The sequence below is a fragment of the Pelobates fuscus genome, chromosome 5, assembly GCF_036172605.1.
Source record: "Pelobates fuscus isolate aPelFus1 chromosome 5, aPelFus1.pri, whole genome shotgun sequence".
In the NCBI taxonomy this organism is placed as follows: Eukaryota; Metazoa; Chordata; class Amphibia; order Anura; family Pelobatidae; genus Pelobates; species Pelobates fuscus.
In genome coordinates, this window is record NC_086321.1 from 217,187,329 (window position 1) to 217,209,474 (window position 22,146).

Genomic DNA, 22,146 nt, shown 5'->3' on the forward strand with positions numbered 1-22,146 from the left:
AGTACCCCATTATCGGTGGGTCCTACACTACAATGTGGGAGACAAATAAATAGTAATAGTGTCATAAATAAAATAGTGTTAAATACTAGTAAGAGCATAGTGAGTATACAAACAAAAGTGATGAAAGCAATTAAAAGCAGTGTTAAAACTAAATAATTAATGTGTTAGTGCTGAAAATGAGTATACTCACTAATGCAGATGACTGTGTTCACTGGAAAAAATAATAAAAGTGACTTGACTAATGACAAACTCCTCCTTAATATACACACCTGTGGCCACCTCTAAAGGAGACTCTGAAGCTGGGGGGGCCTGGGCGGGGTGCTTAACCCCTAAGGAATCTGGTCTGGACTCCAAATATAGTATAAACAGAGAAAGGATAGGGGGCACTCCCGAGACCTGAATTTTGCATGAAAGGTGCTGCCGCTGTGACCAAAATTTCATGAATGAGAAAATAGTGCAGCGCACTCAGACTACAAAAATACAAAAAACAAAGAAGGCTACTAAAATGCCTAACTAAGTATAAATATGGGGATTTGGTTCCACTCATTTTCAGCACTAACACATTAATTATTTAGTTTTAACACTGCTTTTAATTGCTTTCATCACTTTTGTTTGTATACTCACTATGCTCTTACTAGTATTTAACACTATTTTATTTATGACACTATTACTATTTATTTGTCTCCCACATTGTAGTGTAGGACCCACCGATAATGGGGTACTTTGAAAGTAGTGGTGGGCTTAACAACATATGGCCATATGGTGGAACCAAATCCCCATATTTATACTTAGTTAGGCATTTTAGTAGCCTTCTTTGTTTTTTGTATTTTTGTAGTCTGAGTGCGCTGCACTATTTTCTCATTCATGAAATTTTGGTCACAGCGGCAGCACCTTTCATGCAAAATTCAGGTCTCGGGAGTGCCCCCTATCCTTTCTCTGTTTATACTTATTCCCATACTGGCTAATATTCTAAAAAAATAAAAGAAAATAATATTTTTGTACATTTTCACACTATTATTTTAACCAGGCAACGTGTTATTCACGTTTTAGATGCATTGTACTACATTTAAAGTTTAATCAAGGAAAATATATCTGATTTCTGAAGAAACTAACCAGTTGGAAACAGGCCATTGTTTTAAAAAAATGATTATCCCCGAAAGATATATTTTTTTCTTAAATTGCTAAGAGTTCTCCTTAGTAAATACAATAGTTAAAAAAATTATTTGCAAAAGAATAGAGCGACTGGGAACTTTAGTGACTTTCCATATAGCAGATTTCTTGGACCTCAAAGCAATGTTTCAGGCTTAAGGAACTTTCTACACTTCTCTACTGTTTGGTGTGTTTTATTTCTGTTATACATATTTTGCACTTGATTAAATAGTGTTTTTGCAAATCTAGGTTACATACATGTCAGTGTTCACTGCCCACCTCTTGCGACAGATGTAGGCAAGGAAAACAACAGGCTGTAAAGGGCACAGTGCAAGGGGTGACAGACAACCTGCCGCCTCACAGCAGACCATGCTCAGAGCTCTGCTTGCAGATGTCAAAATTAGGACCTATTTTTCCTTGGACAGTACCCCAAAACATGGAACTGTCCTGGCAAATTCTGGACTTTTGGCACCTATTAAGTTTGGTATTCGGCCCTTAGCAAAACCCGAAATTTATTATGAACGGTCATGCAAAAAATTATTTAAAGCGGCACTGTCATGCCGAACTTACCTTTCCTCAATCTCTTCCTCTTCTCCCCCTCTCTCGGGATCTGTTATTCATTTCTTCCATTCTTCTTTAGTTTTCTTTAAAATCATAAGACAAAGTAGGGACTCTGTCTTATGGAGGATTCCTCCGCTTGACCAGCTCTGACCAGCGGAGGAGCAAAGTGTGCTTCATTTCCGCTGGTCAGAGCAATTTTCCCATGATCCCTAGCTTTCCTCCCTGTTCCCACAATGCTTCCTGTCAGTATTGCTGAACGTCCTGTCACTTAGACAGAACGCCGGCAAAACTGCCGAATTGCATCCTAACAGAATGAGCACTGTTTCTCCATTGGTGTTAGGATGCAATTCGGTACTTTGTTCGGATCGGAATTTCATTCAAATGAATGAAACTCCGATCCTATTCATTGCTGTGGCTGCATCTTGTAGCCGCTTAGTAGATAACTCCCTAATTCCCACGGTATCAGGGAGCTATCTACTAAAAGGCTGAAAGACCTAAATTGGTCTTTCAGCCAAATTTACTAACACCAAGTAAAAATGACTTGGTATTAGTAAATAATATGCCCCTACTCGCTATACCGCAAGTAGGGGCATGTCTAGTAAGCAGTGAGCAGCCTGTGGCTGCTCACTGTAGAAAAAAAAAAAAAAATATTGCCCCCCACCCCTAAATGACGGGTGGGGGCCGTAAAGTAAAATAAGGGAGGGAGACCTATTGTCCCCCCCCCCCCGGCTCCCACCCCTGAGCGGTGGGTGGGGGCCATAAAGATAATGAGGGGGGGACCTACTGTCCTCCCCCCCGGCCCCCACCCCTGGGCGGCAGGTGGGGGCCATAATGGTAATAAAGGGGGGGGGACCTACTGTCCTCCCCCCCGGCCCCCACCCCTGGGCGGCGGGTGGGGGCCATAATGGTAATAAAGGGGGGGGGACCTACTGTCCTCCCCCCCGGCCCCCACCCCTGGCCGGCGGGTGGGGGCCATAATGGTAATAAGAGGGGGGGGACCTACTGTCCTCCCCCCCCCCAGCCCCCACCCCTGGGCGGCGGGTGGGGGCCATAATAGTAGTAGGGGGGGGACCTACTGTCCTCCCCCCCGGCCCCCACCCCTGGCCGGCGGGTGGGGGCCATAATAGTAATAAAGGGGGGGGGACCTACTGTCCTCCCCCCCGGCCCCCACCCCTGGCCGGCGGGTGGGGGCCATAATAGTAATAGGGGGGGACCTACTGTCCTCCCCCCCCAGGCCCCCACCCCTGGGCGGCGGGTGGGGGCCATAATAGTAGTAGGGGGGGGGACCTACTGTCCTCCCCCCCGGCCCCCACTCCTGGCCGGCGGGTGGGGGCCATAATAGTAATAAAGGGGGGGGACCTACTGCCCCCCCCGGCCCCCACCCCTGGGTGGCGGGTGGGGGCACTAAGTAAATCCCCCCCCCCATCAAGGTGACTAGGGGTGCCCAAGCCCCTAGTCACCCACCCCCCACCCAAATAAAAAATGCCCCTACCTACCCCCCTCACCCTAAAAAATAGTGAGGGGGGAATAAAATTGCTAACCTGTAAAGTAAAATTAAACTTACCATTCGACGTCTTCTTTTTTCTAAAATCTTCATTTTTCAGCCCCAAAAAAGGCCAAATAAAAAACCATCATAGCCGTCGAACTAAAAATAAAATAAAAAACCCGAGCGCCAAAAAAAAAAACCTGACGAAAAAGAAAAAACCCGAGCGCACAAAAAAATAATCCATCTTCACCCATGGAGGGCTCCGCGCAGACTGAGCTCCGCAGGGCGGGGCAAGGCTTATAAAGCCTTGCCCCGCCCTGCAATTAGCCTAAGAACACTCTGATTGGTGGGTTTAAGCCAATCAGAGTGCTCTTTGTCATTTTACAAGCGTGGGAAAGTTCTTTGGAATTTTCCCACGCTTGTAAAATGACATAGAGCACTGTGATTGGATGGCTTGAAATCCATCCAATCACAGTGCTCTGTGTCATTTTACAAGCGTGGGAAAGTTCTTTGGAATTTTCCCACGCTTGTAAAATGACACAGAGCACTGTGATTGGATGGCTTGAAATCCATCCAATCACAGTGCTCTGTGTCATTTTACAAGCGTGGGAAAATTCCAAAGAACTTTCCCACGCTTGTAAAATGACACAGAGCACTGTGATTGGATGGATTTCAAGCCATCCAATCACAGTGCTCTGTGTCATTTTACAAGCGTGGGAAAATTCCAAAGAACTTTCCCACGCTTGTAAAATGACACAGAGCACTGTGATTGGATGGATTTCAAGCCATCCAATCACAGTGCTCTGTGTCATTTTACAAGCGTGGGAAAATTCCAAAGAACTTTCCCACGCTTGTAAAATGACACAGAGCACTGTGATTGGATGGATTTCAAGCCATCCAATCACAGTGCTCTGTGTCATTTTACAAGCGTGGGAAAATTCCAAAGAACTTTCCCACGCTTGTAAAATGACAAAGAGCACTCTGATTGGCTTAAACCCACCAATCAGAGTGTTCTTGGGCTAATTGCAGGGCGGGGCAAGGCTTTATAAGCCTTGCCCCGCCCTGCGGAGCTCAGTCTGCGCGGAGCCCTCCATGGGTGAAGATGGATTATTTTTTTTGTGCGCTCGGGTTTTTTCTTTTTCGTCGGGTTTTTTTTTTGCGCTCTGGTTTTTTATTTTATTTTTAGTTCGACGGCTATGATGGTTTTTCATTTGGCCTTTTTTGGGGCTGAAAAATGAAGATTTTAGAAAAAAGAAGACGTCGAATGGTAAGTTTAATTTTACTTTACAGGTTAGCAATTTTATTCCCCCCTCACTATTTTTTAGGGTGAGGGGGGTAGGTAGGGGCATTTTTTTATTTGGGTGGGGGGTAGGTGACTAGGGGCTTGGGCACCCCTAGTCACCTTGATGGGGGGGGGGGGAATTTACTTAGTGCCCCCACCCGCCGCCCAGGGGTGGGGGCGGGGGGAGGACAGTAGGTCCCCCCCCCATTATCGTTATGGCCCCCACCCGCCGCCCAGGGGTGGGGGCCGGGGGGGAGGACAGTAGGTCCCCCCCCCTATTACTATTATGGCCCCCACCCGCCGCCCAGGGGTGGGGGCCGGGGGGGAGGACAGTAGGTCCCCCCCCCTTATTACTGTTATGGCCCCCACCCGCCGCCCAGGGGTGGGGGCCGGGGGGGGACAGTAGGTCCCCCCCCTTTTACTATTATGGCCCCCACCCGCCGCCCAGGGGTGGGGGCTGGGGGGGGGGACAGTAGGTCCCCCCCTATTACTATTATGGCCCCCACCCGCCGCCCAGGGGTGGGGGCCGGGGGGTGGAGGACAGTAGGTCCCCCCCCCTTATTACTATTATGGCCCCCACCCGCCGCCCAGGGGTGGGGGCCTGAGGGGAGGACAGTAGGTCCCCCCTCATTCCCATTATGGCCCCCACCCGCCTTCCAGGGGTGGGGGCCGGCGGGGGAGGACAGTAGGTCCCCCCCTTATTACCCTTTTTTTTTTTTTTTTTTTTACAGTGAGCAGCCACAGGCTGCTCACTGTTTAGTGGACATGCCCCTACTCGCGATATAGCGAGTAGGGGCATTGGGGAGATTTTAATCTCCCTTGTGCTATTATGGGGGTCATATTGACCCCCATAGAGTGAGGAGGGGACCTGGGGGGCTTATGAAGTGGTGGGGAGCACTGCTCCCTGCCGCTTCTGTCTTTACATATTGCAAGGAGGGAGCTGCACGCCGGTAGCTCCCTCCTTGTAATAAACCGAACAAACAAACGAACACTGATACACAGTGTTAGTTTGTTCGTCTGATTTTTTCTATTCATTCATTCGTCTGTCTGATGAATGAATGAATAGGTGAAATTCCCGTTCGCATGTCCAGATGTTTCACTGGGCATGTGCGGGAATCTCACAGTCTGTGTAGTGTGGGTAGATGACGTGTCCCACAGGGACTTCACCTACCCACACAAAGATGGCGGCGCCCTGAATATAGATCGGGGCAGAAAATAAAGAATAAAAAATAGGTAATGTGGGGGGCATAGGGGCATTTGGGGATGACTAGGGGGTCGATTGGATGTAGTTGAGGCGGGAGGGGGGTTAAAAAAAAAACGGAATTCGGCATGACAGTGCCGCTTTAACTTACAGCTTACATTGCCTTTTCCATCAACTTGATAAATACAGGCATACAAACAGACAGATACATTGTATTGCTTTTATTGTGTTTTATTTAGTAATAAAACTTTACTGAACTCGGGTCATACTGTATTTGTGTGCATCATATAAAGTACTGTCTGTGTTATTAGTGCCATGTCCAAACAAATCACATGTGGTTATTTTTCAAACCTCCAATAATTATATGTAATCATCAGCAGTTATGGTGTGGCAAGAGCCGCACCATTGTGGGACCTATCCTACTAATATACATTTTTTTTTAAATTCAGGAAATTCAGCAACAACGAGCTGCTCAGAAGCTGATTTATACCTTCAATCAAGTGAAACCAAACAGTATTCCTTACAATCTAAGGTGAGGCAGCACAACTTATGTAATGCATTATATAAGATACTTAGAAAATCACAAGTAGACAGATTTACTGTACATTTAATCATTGAACTCACACATATCTTAGACACCTTTTGTGCATCTTATGTTTAATTATCAGCTTTACCTATTTCATAACATGTTGCACTCTAGATGCAGAATTGGAAGCAACATGGTAATTACTCATAAAAGCAAACATAGCTTGACCCTGATAATAAAAGCTTATAGCATTGCTGTCCAACTTTTCTCATGACGTAAATCGCTCATATCCAAAATGCAGATCCAGTAAATGAAAGTCATAAAACATTAGATGTTTAAGATTACTTGGGTACATATGTGTATTTTATGGGCTTGTGTGCCAAATGGACTGTAATACTCCATAGCTCTAGGTAAACATCCTCATTAAAATTCAAATCAGCTTGCTGTTACGAGATACCACTTGCTGTGCTTTTTTTTGTAGGACACTGCATACTTCAACAATTCTGAATCAAGTATTTAAGTATTCCATAAGATAATCCACAGTCATGTACTGAAGGGTTCTTAAAAGGCACTTTTTCTACGTTGTGAAGGAATGTTGTTCTGTGGGATCATTAGAAGGATGCATATGTTATTTGATTCAGTGCATATGGCCACAACCATGCCTTACAAAGAAGCAGTGAAAAGTTACTTCTCCCCTCATGCTTTGCCCGTAAAATGGTTGTGAGCATTATGAAAGATGTAGTTTACAATATCTGGAGTACTAAAGGTTGCCTACCTCTGCTCTATGACATATATGTGAGTCATCTTTAAATGAAAGACTGTTTAGATGTTCTCAAAATGTGTCATCACATCCAGACACTGTTGACAATGGACATACACAGATGCTTTTGATGCTATCGATGACTCATTGCTAATTGCAATAAAAGAATAGACCAATATGTGGATAATAATATTGGATGTTATCCACAATGACAATCAGGGGCATACAGCTTTTCAAAATAAATGAATTCTGACTGTAAAATTATTTAAACTATTAATAGGTTTATTTGATGTACTGAAAGCCATGGTTCTCAAAGCTGGCTACTTAGATATCCACTACTATGTATTTTAAAGTCTCTTCTGTGTAGATGCAGACACATTAATATTAATTAATGAGGTTGAGATCACCTGAAGTCTTACCCAAGGTCACAAGAAAAGGTCTGGGCATTGGATAATATGCAATGTGGATGAGACAGTAACATTGTTTAAAACTATGATTCACACAAACATTTTATAACTACACACATTATGCATTATCATTATTAGATTTACACTGCTTTGATTTTTACTCTTATACTGTTATTAACGACATGGATTCCTTAATTAAGTCTACTTTCTAATTATAGGTTTCTGGAAGTATTCCTAATCTATTGCCATTCTGCAAACCAGTGGCTTACCATAGAGAAGTATATGACTGGGGAATTTCGCAAGTACAACAACAACAATGGAGATGAAATCACCCCAACCACTCTACTTGAGGAAACCCTGCTGTCCTTTTCTCACTGGACATATGAATACACTCGGGGGGAACTACTTGTTCTGGACTTGCAAGGTATAGAAAGTAGAAGCTGTGGTTTATATCTTTTCCAAACATCAGCAATACTTACCTCACCCAGTTGAACACTACTGAACCTTTTCTAAGTGAAGTATTCCAGAGAAGTTAAAGATAACAAACTTAACATGGGGACAAAGAGTGCGGGTGTAAATCCATGCCACCCATGTCAGTGGGTAGGAGTGGACAGTGGGATGACCCTCTTTTATTAGTTAATAGACAAAACCTGCATCCCATGGGTAGGGGCAGGGGAAAAAGCATTCCAGTGGACAAATATGTAAAATTATTGCTCATGTTCAAAGGTAAGTTGCAAAGGGGAATATGCAGATTTATTTTTTATTTCCCTGTACAGCATTTATGTAAAATAATGATGTTTTGTCCTAAAGTTATGTGGTAGCTATTTATTCCAGACTTTAAATATTATTATTCTTAAGATGTTAGAATTTAAGTGTTAAGTTGTATATTATAAAAAATATAACTACTATCAATTTTGTGGGCTTTGTAATGTATTGTACATTATTGCGGTGGATGCCCATTTCATCCTAAATAAAAGGTAAACTACAGTATGGCTGGCATTTAAAAACTGATAAACTGGCTCTCCCTTATAAGATAAATTATAATTGTGAACAGGATTTGCCTGAAATATACAGCAGATGTCTCTGTCTCTCTTTCAAGGATTCTGCAATATAGCAGTTCTATGACATTTTCCTTATTTAAACCTAAAGAGATATTTTACCATATTTTACAGTTCTCATTCTGTCCTTTCCTTCAAAACGACCTATTAGTAATTAGGCAAAATGTATATAAAGCCGATTTAAAAAAATTAAATATATATATATATATTTATATATTTTTATTTAGAATATTGAAAAATAATAAAAAATATAAAAATGTCAAATAGATATTAAATGGTGTTGACAGTCTGGCCACTGTGCTTTCAAGTGCTTTTGTCATTTCTTTGTTAGCCACTATTTTTAGACGATTACATCTGCACAATGTAAATTAGTTTGAATTTAATACCCAGCACTTTGGGCAATATACTGTTTCACAGGATTGCTTTTATGACTATATATGACTATATATTAATTTTATGTAACACATATAATTTTAACACATATAAAGCTAAAGGATTTTTTTACATTTATCTGCAGTTGAACGGAAAGGGGAACTGGTTAACTCTAGCACTGCTGAATATATCTTGGGAGCAATGTGTTTTAGCGTTGCAGGGTTAAAGCACAAAAGCACCTAACAAATTTCTCTTTTTATTCTTCCTTTTCTACAGGTGTTGGAGAGAATCTTACGGATCCATCTGTTATTAAACCAGAAGACAAGCAGTAAGTTTAATCTCATTTTGCAAGCTGCCACTCTGAAATTACCAAAGCCGATGTAACGTTCAGTAGAGATTGTCTGTCCATCTGTCCTCAGCATCAGGACATCTCTACAGATTTGTGCATTTCAAATGAGAGTCTGCTTTTCTTAATCCAGAGTTAAATGAGTCCAATATAGACAAAGAATCTTTTCCTTTTAAGCAATTTTAGTTACCATGTCACCGGTTTAATAAAAGGAGCAATTCTTCATAAATGTGCATTATTTATCCAAAATATGACTTAGCTGCTTAATTATATTTGTGTATGTATCCATGTATAGATTAATACTATTAATACTTATACTAAAAATGATATTGTTTGCGATCTTTTACCACTTTTTGGTAAAGCAAGAACACCTAAATAGAATGATAATAATTCAGTAGAACGCTATAGAATGACCAGATGCACCTTTTGTTGCCTATAACATCCAGTTAATATCTAAATTATGTTGTTTGCTCCTTGAGGATTGTCTGAGCTGAAATGTTTTGTGTTTAGACATTGGTATTGCGTTTAATGGATTACCTTCTGGGTCCCTAAAAAGATATACCACGCAATGTACTGTTATTCAAGCTTATAACATGGGGATTGTAATGTATACTTCCTACTATAAGTGATTGTCACTGAGTTTGTTTTAGGTACATTAATCTTATTAAAGGAACCTCTAACATTAAAAATGTATATCTTTTTTAATGTTAATATTTCCCACTTTTAAATCATGGGCCTCCCTCCTTGTAAAATTTAAATTAAAAAAAGATTGTAAAGTTTACCTTTAATCTAATAGCAGCCACCCTTCTTCTAAGATCATCTGTGTATGACCTCTGGTCCAATCCAATGCTTTTTAGTGCTTTTTATAGATAAACAGTGTAGACCTACCATGCAATTGCTTCCCATTGACAATCATTGGGGGGTAGTTATCAAAGTGGTATAAAAAGTGGCGATTAAATTATTTCTAAACTCATAATTCCTTTGATCATATTTATTAAAGTGATTTAAAAATTGATGGTAAATTCTGACAGTTTTCATAGAAATTTCTATTTTGAAAGGCTGCCAAATTTAGAGTGGCAGAAAAGAATCCTCCATTCATCTGTCAGAAAAAGTAGTGAAAATATTAATAAATTAAAATTATAAGATACAGCCATGTCTTTAAAGGGATGAATATTTTTTTGTTTTATGTCAAGGAATACATTACGATTTGTCTTATTTCAAGTGTGTCCTATGATATGCAAATTAGGCTACATGCTGTAATTAATGGGTATATTGAGGGCACTTTCCTATTAAACACTTTTTTTCTTATAATTCTTTATTTTTGAGTGCAGAGTTGAGTATACGTTTCGGTAATATTACATGGCGTTACAGAGAGATTGACAATGTTTTGTTTAGCATAGACATGGTGTGCTGCACTTTTTTTTTTCATAACAAGAGTAATATTGAAAGATATACAACAGGCTTGTCAACATTTTTGTATGTATGATAACAAGAGATAGATTTTTCTGAGTGCTTCCGAGAGGAGTTTTGAGTGTGTGGTGTCTCTAGGAGATGGGCTCTCAGGTGTGCCCTTGTGATGTGAGGGAGTGTCAGTTGAGGTTCTACGTGGAGGGTTGCAGGGGCATCTCTTATGTATGCCTGTGGTGTTCTGTAGGAATTCCCCGGTGTATGGGGTGTCGTTGGAGATGTTGGAGTGTGTGGGTGGGTGTCATTTGGTGCTCTGCCAGGACGTCTGGGGGAAGATTTGTGCCCTCCTTGTGATGTGTTGTGTTGCCCCTAACCAAGGGGGGCAGCGGGGGGGGGGGGGTTGATATGTCGGTGTGTCTCAAGATTCTTGTCTCTGTGAGTTCTAGCACTCTAATGGAGCAGTGGTCTGGAGTGTGTGTAAAAGAGAGCGAGAGAAGGATAAATCAGGAAATAAACAAATATACATTTGCAACTTAAATCAAAACAGGTATAACGACTCGTGCTGAGTTTTAGCCCATATGTGTTTGTTCAGGTGTCATGTCCATGGATGTTGGCCCAGTCCCCATTAGTTGTCAGGTATCAGTTGCTTGTGAGCCTCCGGCTCTCGGGACGAAGGTGGTGATGCGGGCAGGGTCCCATGCGCTCCTGGGGGTGGTCGGCAGTGGGTCCTGATGACTGTCTGTTAGTCCCAGTGTTTGGAGGAAGGCCGGTGCCCCCTCTATTGACGTAAGTGTGTGAGTAGTTTCATTGCGGGTTACCACAAGGGTCCCTGGGGTTCCCCAGCGGTAGGGTATGGCTGCAGATCTAAGTTGAGAGGTAACTGTGTTCAGTGATTTCCGCCAGAGTAGGGTATTTTTGGTGAGGTCTTGATAAAATGTTAATGTGGAGCCTTCGAAGGTCAGAGGTGTTTTATTCCTCAGTGCCATCATGATCTGGTTCCTATCTTGTGAGGTTACGCAGCGGAGAATGACGTCTCGTGCCACTCCAGTTGGTGTTTTAGGTGTGCCCGTGACACGAAACACTCCGTCCACAACCATCTTTTTGGCTGATGTGTGGGGCAGTATGGATGCAAATAGTCTGCGTGCATAATGAGGGAGTTCCTCTGCGGTCACTGCAGCAGGGATGCCACGGATTTTTATGTAGTTACTGCGCTGTTTGTCCTCCAGGGCTGAGATTTGGTATGTCAATGTGACTTGGGTGTTTTGCAAGTGTTGTACTGTCTCTTTATGGGCTGAGATGTCAATATGTCCTTTTCAGAGGTTTGCACTCTGTCATTTATGGCCTTAATGTCAGTTCTCAGTGCCCTAAGGTCGGCTGTCCAGACTTGCTGGATGTCATTAAGCAGGAGTTTTAAATCCTGCTTTGTTGTGAGAGCAGTCCCATCTGGGTTGTCAATTGGGTGCATGAGACTTGTCTGGGTGGGTGTTGTAGCTCCCAGTCCGTCTTGCGCCCGGTTCTCCTCATTCCGGTCTGCAGCAGGAGGCAGCTTAGTCTGTGCTGGCTGTCTCAGCATGTCCCCAATGTCTCTGCCGTCAGCCACAGCATTAGGATTTTGGGAGCGTCGCCCCATTGTGTTCCGGTGTTCCGGTTGCGGCAGGGGGGTTATTGGCTCCGGTCCCAGTGGAAGGAGTATGGTGCTGCTGCGGAGGAGTGCGTCCAGACCCAGGCTTAGGGGTGTGCTGTAGGGCGCAGTTTTTCGCCGCGGCTTGGAGTACTTCGGGTATAGAAAAAAAGGCATCTATCGATGCGGTTTGACTCTGGAGACCCAGTTATGTTAGTGAGGGGTTCGGATGGGCTATGGTTGGATGGATATTTGGGTAGATTCGATCGGGTGTGTGGGAGCTCATGGAAATGGCGTCCGCTCATCAGGCCTGCAGGCTCCGCCTCCCTATTAAACACTTTTTGAAATAAAGTATGCCCTTCCAGCAGATGTTTCTTAAGATATTGGAAAATACAGATACAGAATATTGCTGAGGAATTTGACATCATCTATATATGGTCAAGCAGATTATGTATCATCTATTATTTATTAGGTTTCTGCTCTGCTCCAGTCCTTCCGCCCCACCACCTGCTTCCTAGATCCAATTCCCTTGCATCTCATCCGTACTCTGTCTTCTTCTCTTTCTCTACCTCTCTACCTCTCACTAAAATTTGCAATCTCTCTCTTATAGCATATTTCCAAAGCCTTTCAAACATGCAACTATAACCACAATTGTAAAGAAGCTCAACCTTGACCCTAACTCCCCATCCAACTACTGTCCTATCTCGCTACTGCCTTTTGCATCCAAGATCCTTGAAAGAGTTGTGTATGCGAGATTGACAGACTTCCTCGAGTCAAACTCTCTGCTAGACCCGTTTCAGTCTGGTTTCTGTGGAAACGGCACTGACCAAAGTATCCAATGATCTACTCGCTGCAAACTCTCGTGGTCACTACTCTATCCTAATTCTCCTTGACTTTTCTGTGGCTTTTGACACTGTTGATCATCAACAGCTTCTTCTCATCCTCCACAATATTGGTCTACAATATATTGCTCTCTCTTGGTGCTCCTCCTACCTCTCCTAGCGCTCTTTCAGTGTTTATTTCTCTGACTCTGCTTCTTCTGCCCAACTCCTCTCTGTTGATGTCCCCCAAGGTTCAGTCTTTGGTCCCCTACTGTTCTCCATCTATACTGCCTTCCTTGGTAAACTCATTCCTGGTTCTTCTTAATGACCGAGAGAGCTGCAACCAGAGCTCTCTGTCAATTCACCCCTTCTTGACCAGCAGGGATTATACTGCTGCCAGAATGTAAACAGGAGAAGGGGGCAAATTAAAAAAATGAATAAAGAAAAATATGTGTGAGGAAGCTACGCATTCAACCTCCTCTTCTAACACACACGGCACTCAGACACACCACAGCCTCTCCCATATGCATAATTCTCAACCACACTCAGACTCCCTTTCACACTCACAGGCTTAGTGGGAAGGCTGAGCACTCTGGAGACCTCCTCAGATGGACAGACACAGAAGATAGCAGTACTGGAAAACCTGGTGCAGCAACAAGCAACCACCGAGCAGAGGTTTGCCGCCATGGAGGATCAGAGACGGCGCAAGAACCTCAAGGTACAAGGCACACCCAAGGAAATACCGGTGGCTGAACTTCCCCTAGCGAGATGCCTGCTGGTGGTGCTGCTCACACCCAAACAAGCAAAGACCATCAACTTGGACAGTGTATTTCGGATCCCTAAACTGAGGAAGGCCCCGGCGGATGCCCCAAGCAACTTGGTAATGCGCTTTCAAAACATGAAAGACAAATTAGCGGTGACGGCTGCCCTTCACGGGACCTCCCAGAACTCCTTTGAGAACATGGGGCTCTCATTCTATGCGGACATTTCTGGGAGCACAATGGTGTGGAGAAGAACGTTCCAGCCACTCACCTCCATTCTCCGAGAACGCAACATCAGGTACTCCTGGCGGTCACCTCATACGCTCCTAGTCACCCATGGAGGATCCACCTACCCGATAGGTGAGCTGCCTGAAGTGGACACCATACTAGAGACACTCAGTCTAACAAGGGACTATCTAGGCCCCCCCGGACAAGGGAAGGCCCCAGCGGCAACCCACAGATGGGACCCCACCAAGGTCACCCCATTCGTCCCCCAATGGGCGGAATCTAGTGCCTATGCTGCAACAACCACCTGAGGCTCGCCACAGCCTACCTTACCCTGCACATATACCACAACAGGACAATAGATATTCAGCGGTCATAGATCTGGACACAGTTCGTTATACCTGTTACTTTTGTTATTGTTGCAGTTCTCCCTATGCTTACACCACTTTAAAAACATACTCGCATTCCAAGTATTCTTAGTAGCCAACAGCCACTCCCCCCGCCTCTAAATACAACATATAGCCGCATACCGTAAGCACGATATGCCTTGGAAATAAAGAGGCGTAAAACCTTTTAGATGGCAGTCCCTACCACTACTAAGGCCAGTAAGTGGCCACATAAGGGACCTTACAGACCATGCCAGCACCCACTAGCCTAAAATTATTATTATTATTTTTTTTTTTATTATACGGGGTATACAGCATCAGCTGGCTAGCCGCATCATAATTCAGCAAGGTACGTGTCGGTTCGACCCACAAGGTGAGCACGGACATGCATATCAGCAAGGTCCACAAACTGGCTAGCTTAATAACAATAATATAGTTATATATTTTACTTTAATGCATTTATAAAACCCTCAGCTCATAGACACAATCAATGCAGTGCACTGTATTAAGTTTCTGTCTCCTAACTTGTTCACTATACAGTCGGCATATGTAAATGATTATTTTCTCACTCCGATGAGCCCGAGAAACACAGAAATGTACCACAAAAAGCTTAGCTAGACACATCTACAAGGTTAATTGATGTACGTTTTATCTTGCTACCTTTTTGTTTATACTTAAAAACCTGTGCTAATACTTTTAATGCCACAATGTTTTGATATGCGTTTTTACTGAGTCTGCCTCTACTGTTGTGGCAATGCATTGAGCACAATAAAAATAAAGAATTTAAAAAAAAATCATATCCCTTTAATATTGTGTTTTTTTTGCAACATCAAGTTACTTTTTAAGCATCTGTACAGACTCTGATAAAACCATCTCTTCATGCAGAAAATTACACATACTTATTGTTTTTACTATATAAAAAAAAACATTCCATTGCCTTAGACTAAATCTCCTTTCTTACAGTTGAACTTTCAATTTGTTTCTGCAGGTCAAGAGGCATGGTCTTTGGCCCAGCTAATTTAGGTGAAGATGCACTTACAAACTATGTTTCAAAACACCAGTGCAACTCCTGTTGCAGGAAACTTAAACTTCCTGGTAAGTATCACAGGGCTGTTTATTATCTTGATTGTCATTTTTTGTTTAAATGTTCAGCATCATCCTAATTTGCAGTCCAATGCAGACTGCCTGCTTTTAAGATTATATAACTGTTTCTGAGAGGAGTTTAGGAAGGGATTTACTTAAGAGCTGTTCAGAGAAGAGATCAAACAGCATTGACACTTTTACATTAAATTGGGTGCACAATGAGAGTGTCTTTCATTGCTGCTGAGTCTATTAAGTGCAGCATCTTCTTTCCTACCTCTCTGCCCTTGACCACCTGTCAATCATTTTAAAGAAGAGATATTGCACCAATACAGTAATAACCAGCCAGCCAGCTCAAAATTATATTAAAGACATCTACAGCATCAGGAGGGAGCATAGCATGTTAACAATTTCATTCTTAAACTCTTTATCCATATCTCTTATTTGAAGTCTTCTTTTTCCTCTGGATTTGTGTATCTCATAGTCCGTTTATCTTTGGAACACCAGAAGTCATGCAGTCCTAACTTTCTATTACAAATGCTTGTTAACCTCAAAAACATAATCTGGGTATTCTCAGAGTTGCAAATGCCAAATGCTTAAGGTGTTTCTATGAAATAATTTATTTTTTATTTTTTTTGGTATGCCTCATCTTATTATATCTTTGTAACATGTTCCACTGAGCAATACAATTATTAAGTTTGACTTTTAAACTTCGAAAAATGCAAAAAATCCACTACCACATCAGAAAGTAGGCAACTTTAGATGTTTTTACACGCTGCCTTACATGCCAATTCATTTTGTCCCATTTGTCATGGGAAATAAGAGTTTGGACCTTCTTCAAATGACCGGACCCTTACAATTAATTCTAGGATCTCACACAACTCTTCCTTTGTAGTTTATTTACTCCCATGTACTTGTGGTTTGTTGTATGTAGGACAGACTAGTAGCACACTCAAAATGAGGTTCCGAGAACATAGATGTGCAATATTACATAATGATAAAAAAATCCCCAGTAGCGAGATACTTTCAGGCAGCCCACAGCAGTTATCCAAAACATATCTCAGTGATGGGGATACAACAAATCCCTGAAAAGAATAACATTTTAAATAGGAAAAAAGCTCTTATAACTGCAGAAACTAATTGGATCTTCAGATTGAATACCCTTAATCCCTACGGGCTTTATGAAGATATAGAACAGATCTTTTAGTGCCCCCCTTCCAATATTTCTATAACAATTTCAAATGGTCTTTATATTTATCGGAGTAACGCACTGTTGATCCCAAATGGACTTAGATATGAGTGGCCCCTATTGGACCATCGGTCCTGACCACATTTCTCTTTATACACATATCTGTGCTATTTGGATACTTGTTATTGGAATACTGGTCTGCAGTTAGGTGAATCCAAGATTGGGGTCCACCTTAGAAATATATATATATTTTTTTATCAGTTTTAATCTAATAAAATTAATTACTCTGGAATTTGAAAATATTTTCCCCAATTAATACTGAATAACAACAGTTTTTATTATTGTTCACTTAAGGGTTATAATGATAATGATTGTTATTGTGCACCTTGTGAATGTAGATTAATATCGGAATACTATTGCTTCTTCATACCTATGTGTTTACCGACCCCAGGACCCCTCTCCGTTTGGTGGTAGGATAAGATATAAAGAGCTAATTTTATCTTTTATATAGTGACCTACGGTAATAATTATATTACCACTTTCAGAGAAAAAAGTGGTAAGGTCTAATCATACCAGATTATTTTATTATTATTGTATTTTTATGATTTAATTAATTATGTATTTTACTTGGGTCTTAACGTTTAAAATATTTTCACTTCTGTATTTTAATGAAGAATTGTCATTTTAAGTCTTCTTTATAATCTACATTTATACAGTGATGTTTTTGATATGTTGTCACTTTAAGAAAGGGCTTCCCGTTTGACGTCATGTTTAATGCCACGGTCATGTCTGAATATTGGTATATATATCAATCATATACCTGAGGAATTTAGTCTTGGAAAAAGTCTTCCAGTAAGACGAAATGTGTAGACTTCTGACTCATAATCTCTACACTCTAGTATCCAGCATTTTTTATCCTGACATTGAATACGGCATCGAGGTAGTGATACTATCTGCCGAAAACCTACAGACCTCACATCATCGGGCGGGTTGATCGGCGTGCTCCCTTACCCGACGTTTGGCATGGCGGATAGGGTAAGTTACTCTGGGTTAACCCCAGCTTTAGGCTTGGGAACATACTCAGAGTACCCTTAGCCTTGCCATATAGCCATGTGGGTTTTAGAGCTCCACATAAACAATATATTTTATTTGTTATCTATGATTAATACACATAATGTAAATACTACACAAAATTACTGTTTACAGAAATTGCATTCACTCTTTTTTTTTTTTTATTGCAGTTTATGAAGAACGTCAATGTATTACATTGCAGGGTTAAACAGACAGGGTTATGGCACCCAGACCACATCATTGAAATTAGGTGGTGTGGATGCATGTAGTGTCTCTTTACAAGTATTTCTATTTTTCTAATTTCAGTTGGTAGACAATATGCAAATGTGGGTATTTAGTAATATTTCGTAAAGATTAGTACTTTATATTATTTGGGAACAGTTTTGGAAGACACTCTTTCCACGTTTTCATGAAAGAGGAGTTATTGTCAGTGTATCATTAGTGACTTGCAAATTAAATGCTTCTATGGACCTTTATTTGGTTTATGGGCATTACTGGTGCCAAAGAGATTAAACAACTCCTGGCATTGTACGTAGGAAGTTTATCAATACTTTTAGTGTTGGGGATTGAGCAACAGGTGTAAGAAATTATGACCCTCTTACAACGATATTCTTTAAGGGAATGTGTGACAAATAAGACACAAACACAAGTGTATAATAAAATGTATTGTTAATATTGATTTAGGATACTGTTACAGATTTTAGAAGGATATACACATTATAACCATATCCAGTCCAAAACCAAAAGACACATAGTAAAAGGGCAATACTTAGATGTTTAAATGAAGATTCTTCCCCTTGCGCCTTCATCTTCGGTAGTCTGGGACAGTCTCTCTCAGTTCACCATGTCACACCCAGTGCTTGCTGCGCTGTCCTCTCAAAAAGAGACAAAGAGAGGAAGAGGAGCCCAACCTCCTTGTCTGTTGGTTTTTTTTTTAATTCTTTATTTTTGAGTGCAGGGTAAGTTACAGGCATAAACAAAGACTCGTTCAACATATTAGATCGTCATAGACAATTGGTATGGGTAGTCAAGAGATGCTGCACTTTTTCTTTTTTTGTGTGATAGCAAGATAGGAACACGATTAAAACAGGAAATGGTATAGTAATGATTTACAGAACATTCAGGCTAAGCACGCATAGCTATTTGATTCCGCATAGACAGACTTTTGATATGGTCACAGATTATACATTTTCATGACATTTGCTAAGGTACTACACAGTATATTTGTTAACGTAAAGGTAACCAAGTGTTTCAGGTTTAAGCTATGCAAATGCAGGTACCAGGTCTTCATTAACTATATCCTAAGAACAAGATATTGCGGTATGCTGTTTCATATTCTGCACTTTTTATGGTAGTTGAACCAACATATAATAATCATACGTTTAGGAATATAACAAATTGCAGTTAACTAGAGAGGCTGATTTAACTGACAGAGTGCGCGCTCAGGTTTGTAAAACTATATTTATGCATGCTTAGGGATAGTGTCTACCACCAGGGAGCAAATCTTCTGATCGGCAATGGTACAGGGTTCTGGGAGATGGAGGCAGGACAGTCTCAATGTTGAAAAGTCCTTCTGCAGGTTAGTTTAAGATAGTCCCTTCTACCGCCATTACAGGTTGTTGGTACTTGGGAGTTCTGCTTGTTGTCAGTCGCTAGGCAAGGTGCCTGCTGTGTATTTACCGCTTGTGAGAGTCCCTTCCATAGTAGGGGTCCAGGCGGATGCCCTTCTGCTTCTCCTCACGTCGGTAAGTCCCATGGTGCATTAGCGGTTGCAGGCAGCCAATGCGTTGTCCTATTACCTTGCCCGGGGGAGGGTGTACCCAACCCCCGCAGGAGGCCTCCGTGGGTCCATTCATGGCTTGATGAGGTCCGGTAGTGCCTGCAAACGGCTGACTGAGGGTAGTATCTGTGGGTTGTTGGCTGTCCCCTATAGTTTCTGCTGATGCAAATTAGTGGCCCGTCAAGGCTCCGGTCTTGGCGCCATCGCACATGGCCTCCTCCATCTTAGTTGTGGTGTCTGGATGGATTGGCGGCCCTGCTGCTGTGCCGAAACAGCCAGCGGAGGTCAGGTCCCGAGGGTCCATAGGGGGGGGGAACGGGGCCGGGTCCCTCCGTATTCGTGCCCCAGGTTGGGTGCTGTGTTGCGGGATAGTGGGGCAGCGGCCATCTGCCCCACTCACCGCCGGAGAAGGCCTCAGGTAGTTTGGCGATAATTTCTCCTCCAGGGGACTGTAGCTCGTGGAGCCAGCCTCTTCCTGGATCCAGCCGTCCCTCTGTGTTGGGCTTTGTTGCTGTAGTTCTGTTGTTCAGTTTAAAGCATTGTTTTTAGTTGTTTTTTACTGCGGTCTTGCAGGAGCTCTGCATGCCTGCGACCGTCCAGCTCGGCGGTCCGGCTCCCCGCCCCACCGTCTGTTCTTTTAAAGACTGAATCTTGCAGTCATTAACTACAAGTCCCAGAATCCCTTTTCCCTCCCATAAGTGGTTTATCCAGCCCCCTTTTTCCAGAGAGTTCTGTCTTTACACAAGTCTTTCCCTTTGATCTCTTCCCTCCAGCTATACTGTAACGTACTGTAAGAATTGACCAGTTAGGGTTGGTTTCTGGGTAAATTGGACAGGATGGCTTGGGAAAACAAAAACTTCATGGTTACACCTCTCATACAGTTGCTCACTGTATATATGAAACATACATAAAACACACACAGTGAAGAGCCATATCAGACTCTATAGAAGAGACTCCAGTGTGTACATACAGGCTGCGAGGTAGATGATGAAGAGGTAAGTGGTCCACCAGGTAAATTCAAAATGGAATTTTATTTGAACATAGAAAAGGGGCAACTTAATATTAGTAAGCAGTGCCAGCCAAAATGCAAATACAATAAAAGGTATGACACCGCAAAAACAAACATATGAAATAAACAAAATAATATAAGTATAAATCTAAAAGTCCCAAAGGATGGCAGCAGATGCCTTTTTTTTTTTTTAAACCCTCTCAGGGGTTGCCTCTTCACAGTTCATCTTTAAATACCTCTTGTGCCGCCAAAATTCAAAGCAGGTGAGTTCCGGATGTGACGTCACTTCCGGTTTGGTCTTATACGTCAACGGACATTGTCCCGCAAGTGTAGTAGATGGACGCAGTATTGAAATGTCATTTCTGGTATTAGGAGTCCCAAAGTATGGGCAGAATGTAAAAAGGTCCATATTTATCAAGGGAAATGGTGCATAAATCAAAACGGGAAAAAATGATACATACAAATATTATTAGACGGGGCGGGGCCTGGCAGCGAACATGGCCGGTCGCACGCTTTAGGAGCTCCAGCTAAGACAGGCACAAGAAAGCCACGATCGAGTGAACCAAAAGTATTAACGGTGAACGGTGACCATAAACGTGCACAGCACGACAAGAGCAGCTGAATGGTACCAAACCGGCACCGGTGCGCCGCAGACAAACCTGATCCAGCTATGCGGCCTAAACTCAAGCGAAGTCTGGGACCCGGGGGGGATGGCCGCCCTTCCGCCACTGGACGGGCTCCCAGGCGTGGACACACTGCAGCCCTGCTACCCCCCCCCCCCCTCTGGACCGGCGGGGGATATCCCGGTCCTCACAGGGGTTGAATAGCCCCATGCAGCAAACAATCCAAGCGACACAAACCCTGTCCACGAAGGACCACCAGGGTCAAGCTAAAATGGCGGCGCAGAAGCAGCGCAGAACGAGGCATGAGATGCACAAGTCACCCAAACACATAACAGTGTTCTTTGAACAGCTTCGCACGTACCTTTGGGAGAAGTACAAGGCCAAGAGACAGCCCTTCCAACAAGCGGTGAAAGCGGCAGCAAAGTGGATCCGCCCGGTGGTTCAGCGCTGCCTGAGGGGAAATCCCCCACGTGGCCCCAGTACAGCCTCCTGCAGGCGACCACACATAAGCGAGCCCTCCATGAAAGCGACGTCTACTAAGACATCACCAAGCCCCCTTCTCAGCACCCGGCACAGCATGATCCGGATCTCTGCGGACACAGCCACAAAGAAAGTATCAGAGCGGCTGCACACATTTCTGAGCGGGAAAAACGAAGGGTCTTTCCCGTTATGGGAGCCGGCTGAACGGCCTCAGATATTTTACCACAATGGAACTGTGAGTCATCTCTCCCTTGGGCTGGACTGTGCTCTGCCCCTCGAGGGCATCGGATGAACTGAGCCGGCAAGTGGGACTCTCTGGGACTAACAACCAAAGAGTGTTTTCCTTAAGACCGCTTATTATTTTTTCTGCTCACATTATTATTTTCTTTACCTTAGAGATGATGCTCCCAGCAGCCCTGATAGCCGATATACCAATATTCGGCCCTTGATTACTAACGCCTTTCCTTACCACTCCAAAGGGGCCTCCTAGGGGGTTAGTGTTGACAGGCCAATAATAAGTTTGGAGTTTAAATGTTACCCTCATT

General features: G+C 42.8%; 1 protein-coding gene across 1 annotated transcript in view; it reads left to right on the plus strand.

The window, feature by feature from the left end:
- Positions 1 to 22,146, plus strand: part of TRPM6 (transient receptor potential cation channel subfamily M member 6) — a 182,170-nt gene that overhangs the window by 154,468 nt on the left and 5,556 nt on the right. Inside the window, exons 35-38 of the mRNA XM_063455032.1 lie at positions 6,129 to 6,211; positions 7,591 to 7,796; positions 9,079 to 9,130; positions 15,358 to 15,464. Of these exons, the coding sequence (XP_063311102.1) occupies positions 6,129 to 6,211; positions 7,591 to 7,796; positions 9,079 to 9,130; positions 15,358 to 15,464 (448 nt within the window). The remainder of the gene's footprint in view (positions 1 to 6,128; positions 6,212 to 7,590; positions 7,797 to 9,078; positions 9,131 to 15,357; positions 15,465 to 22,146) is intronic.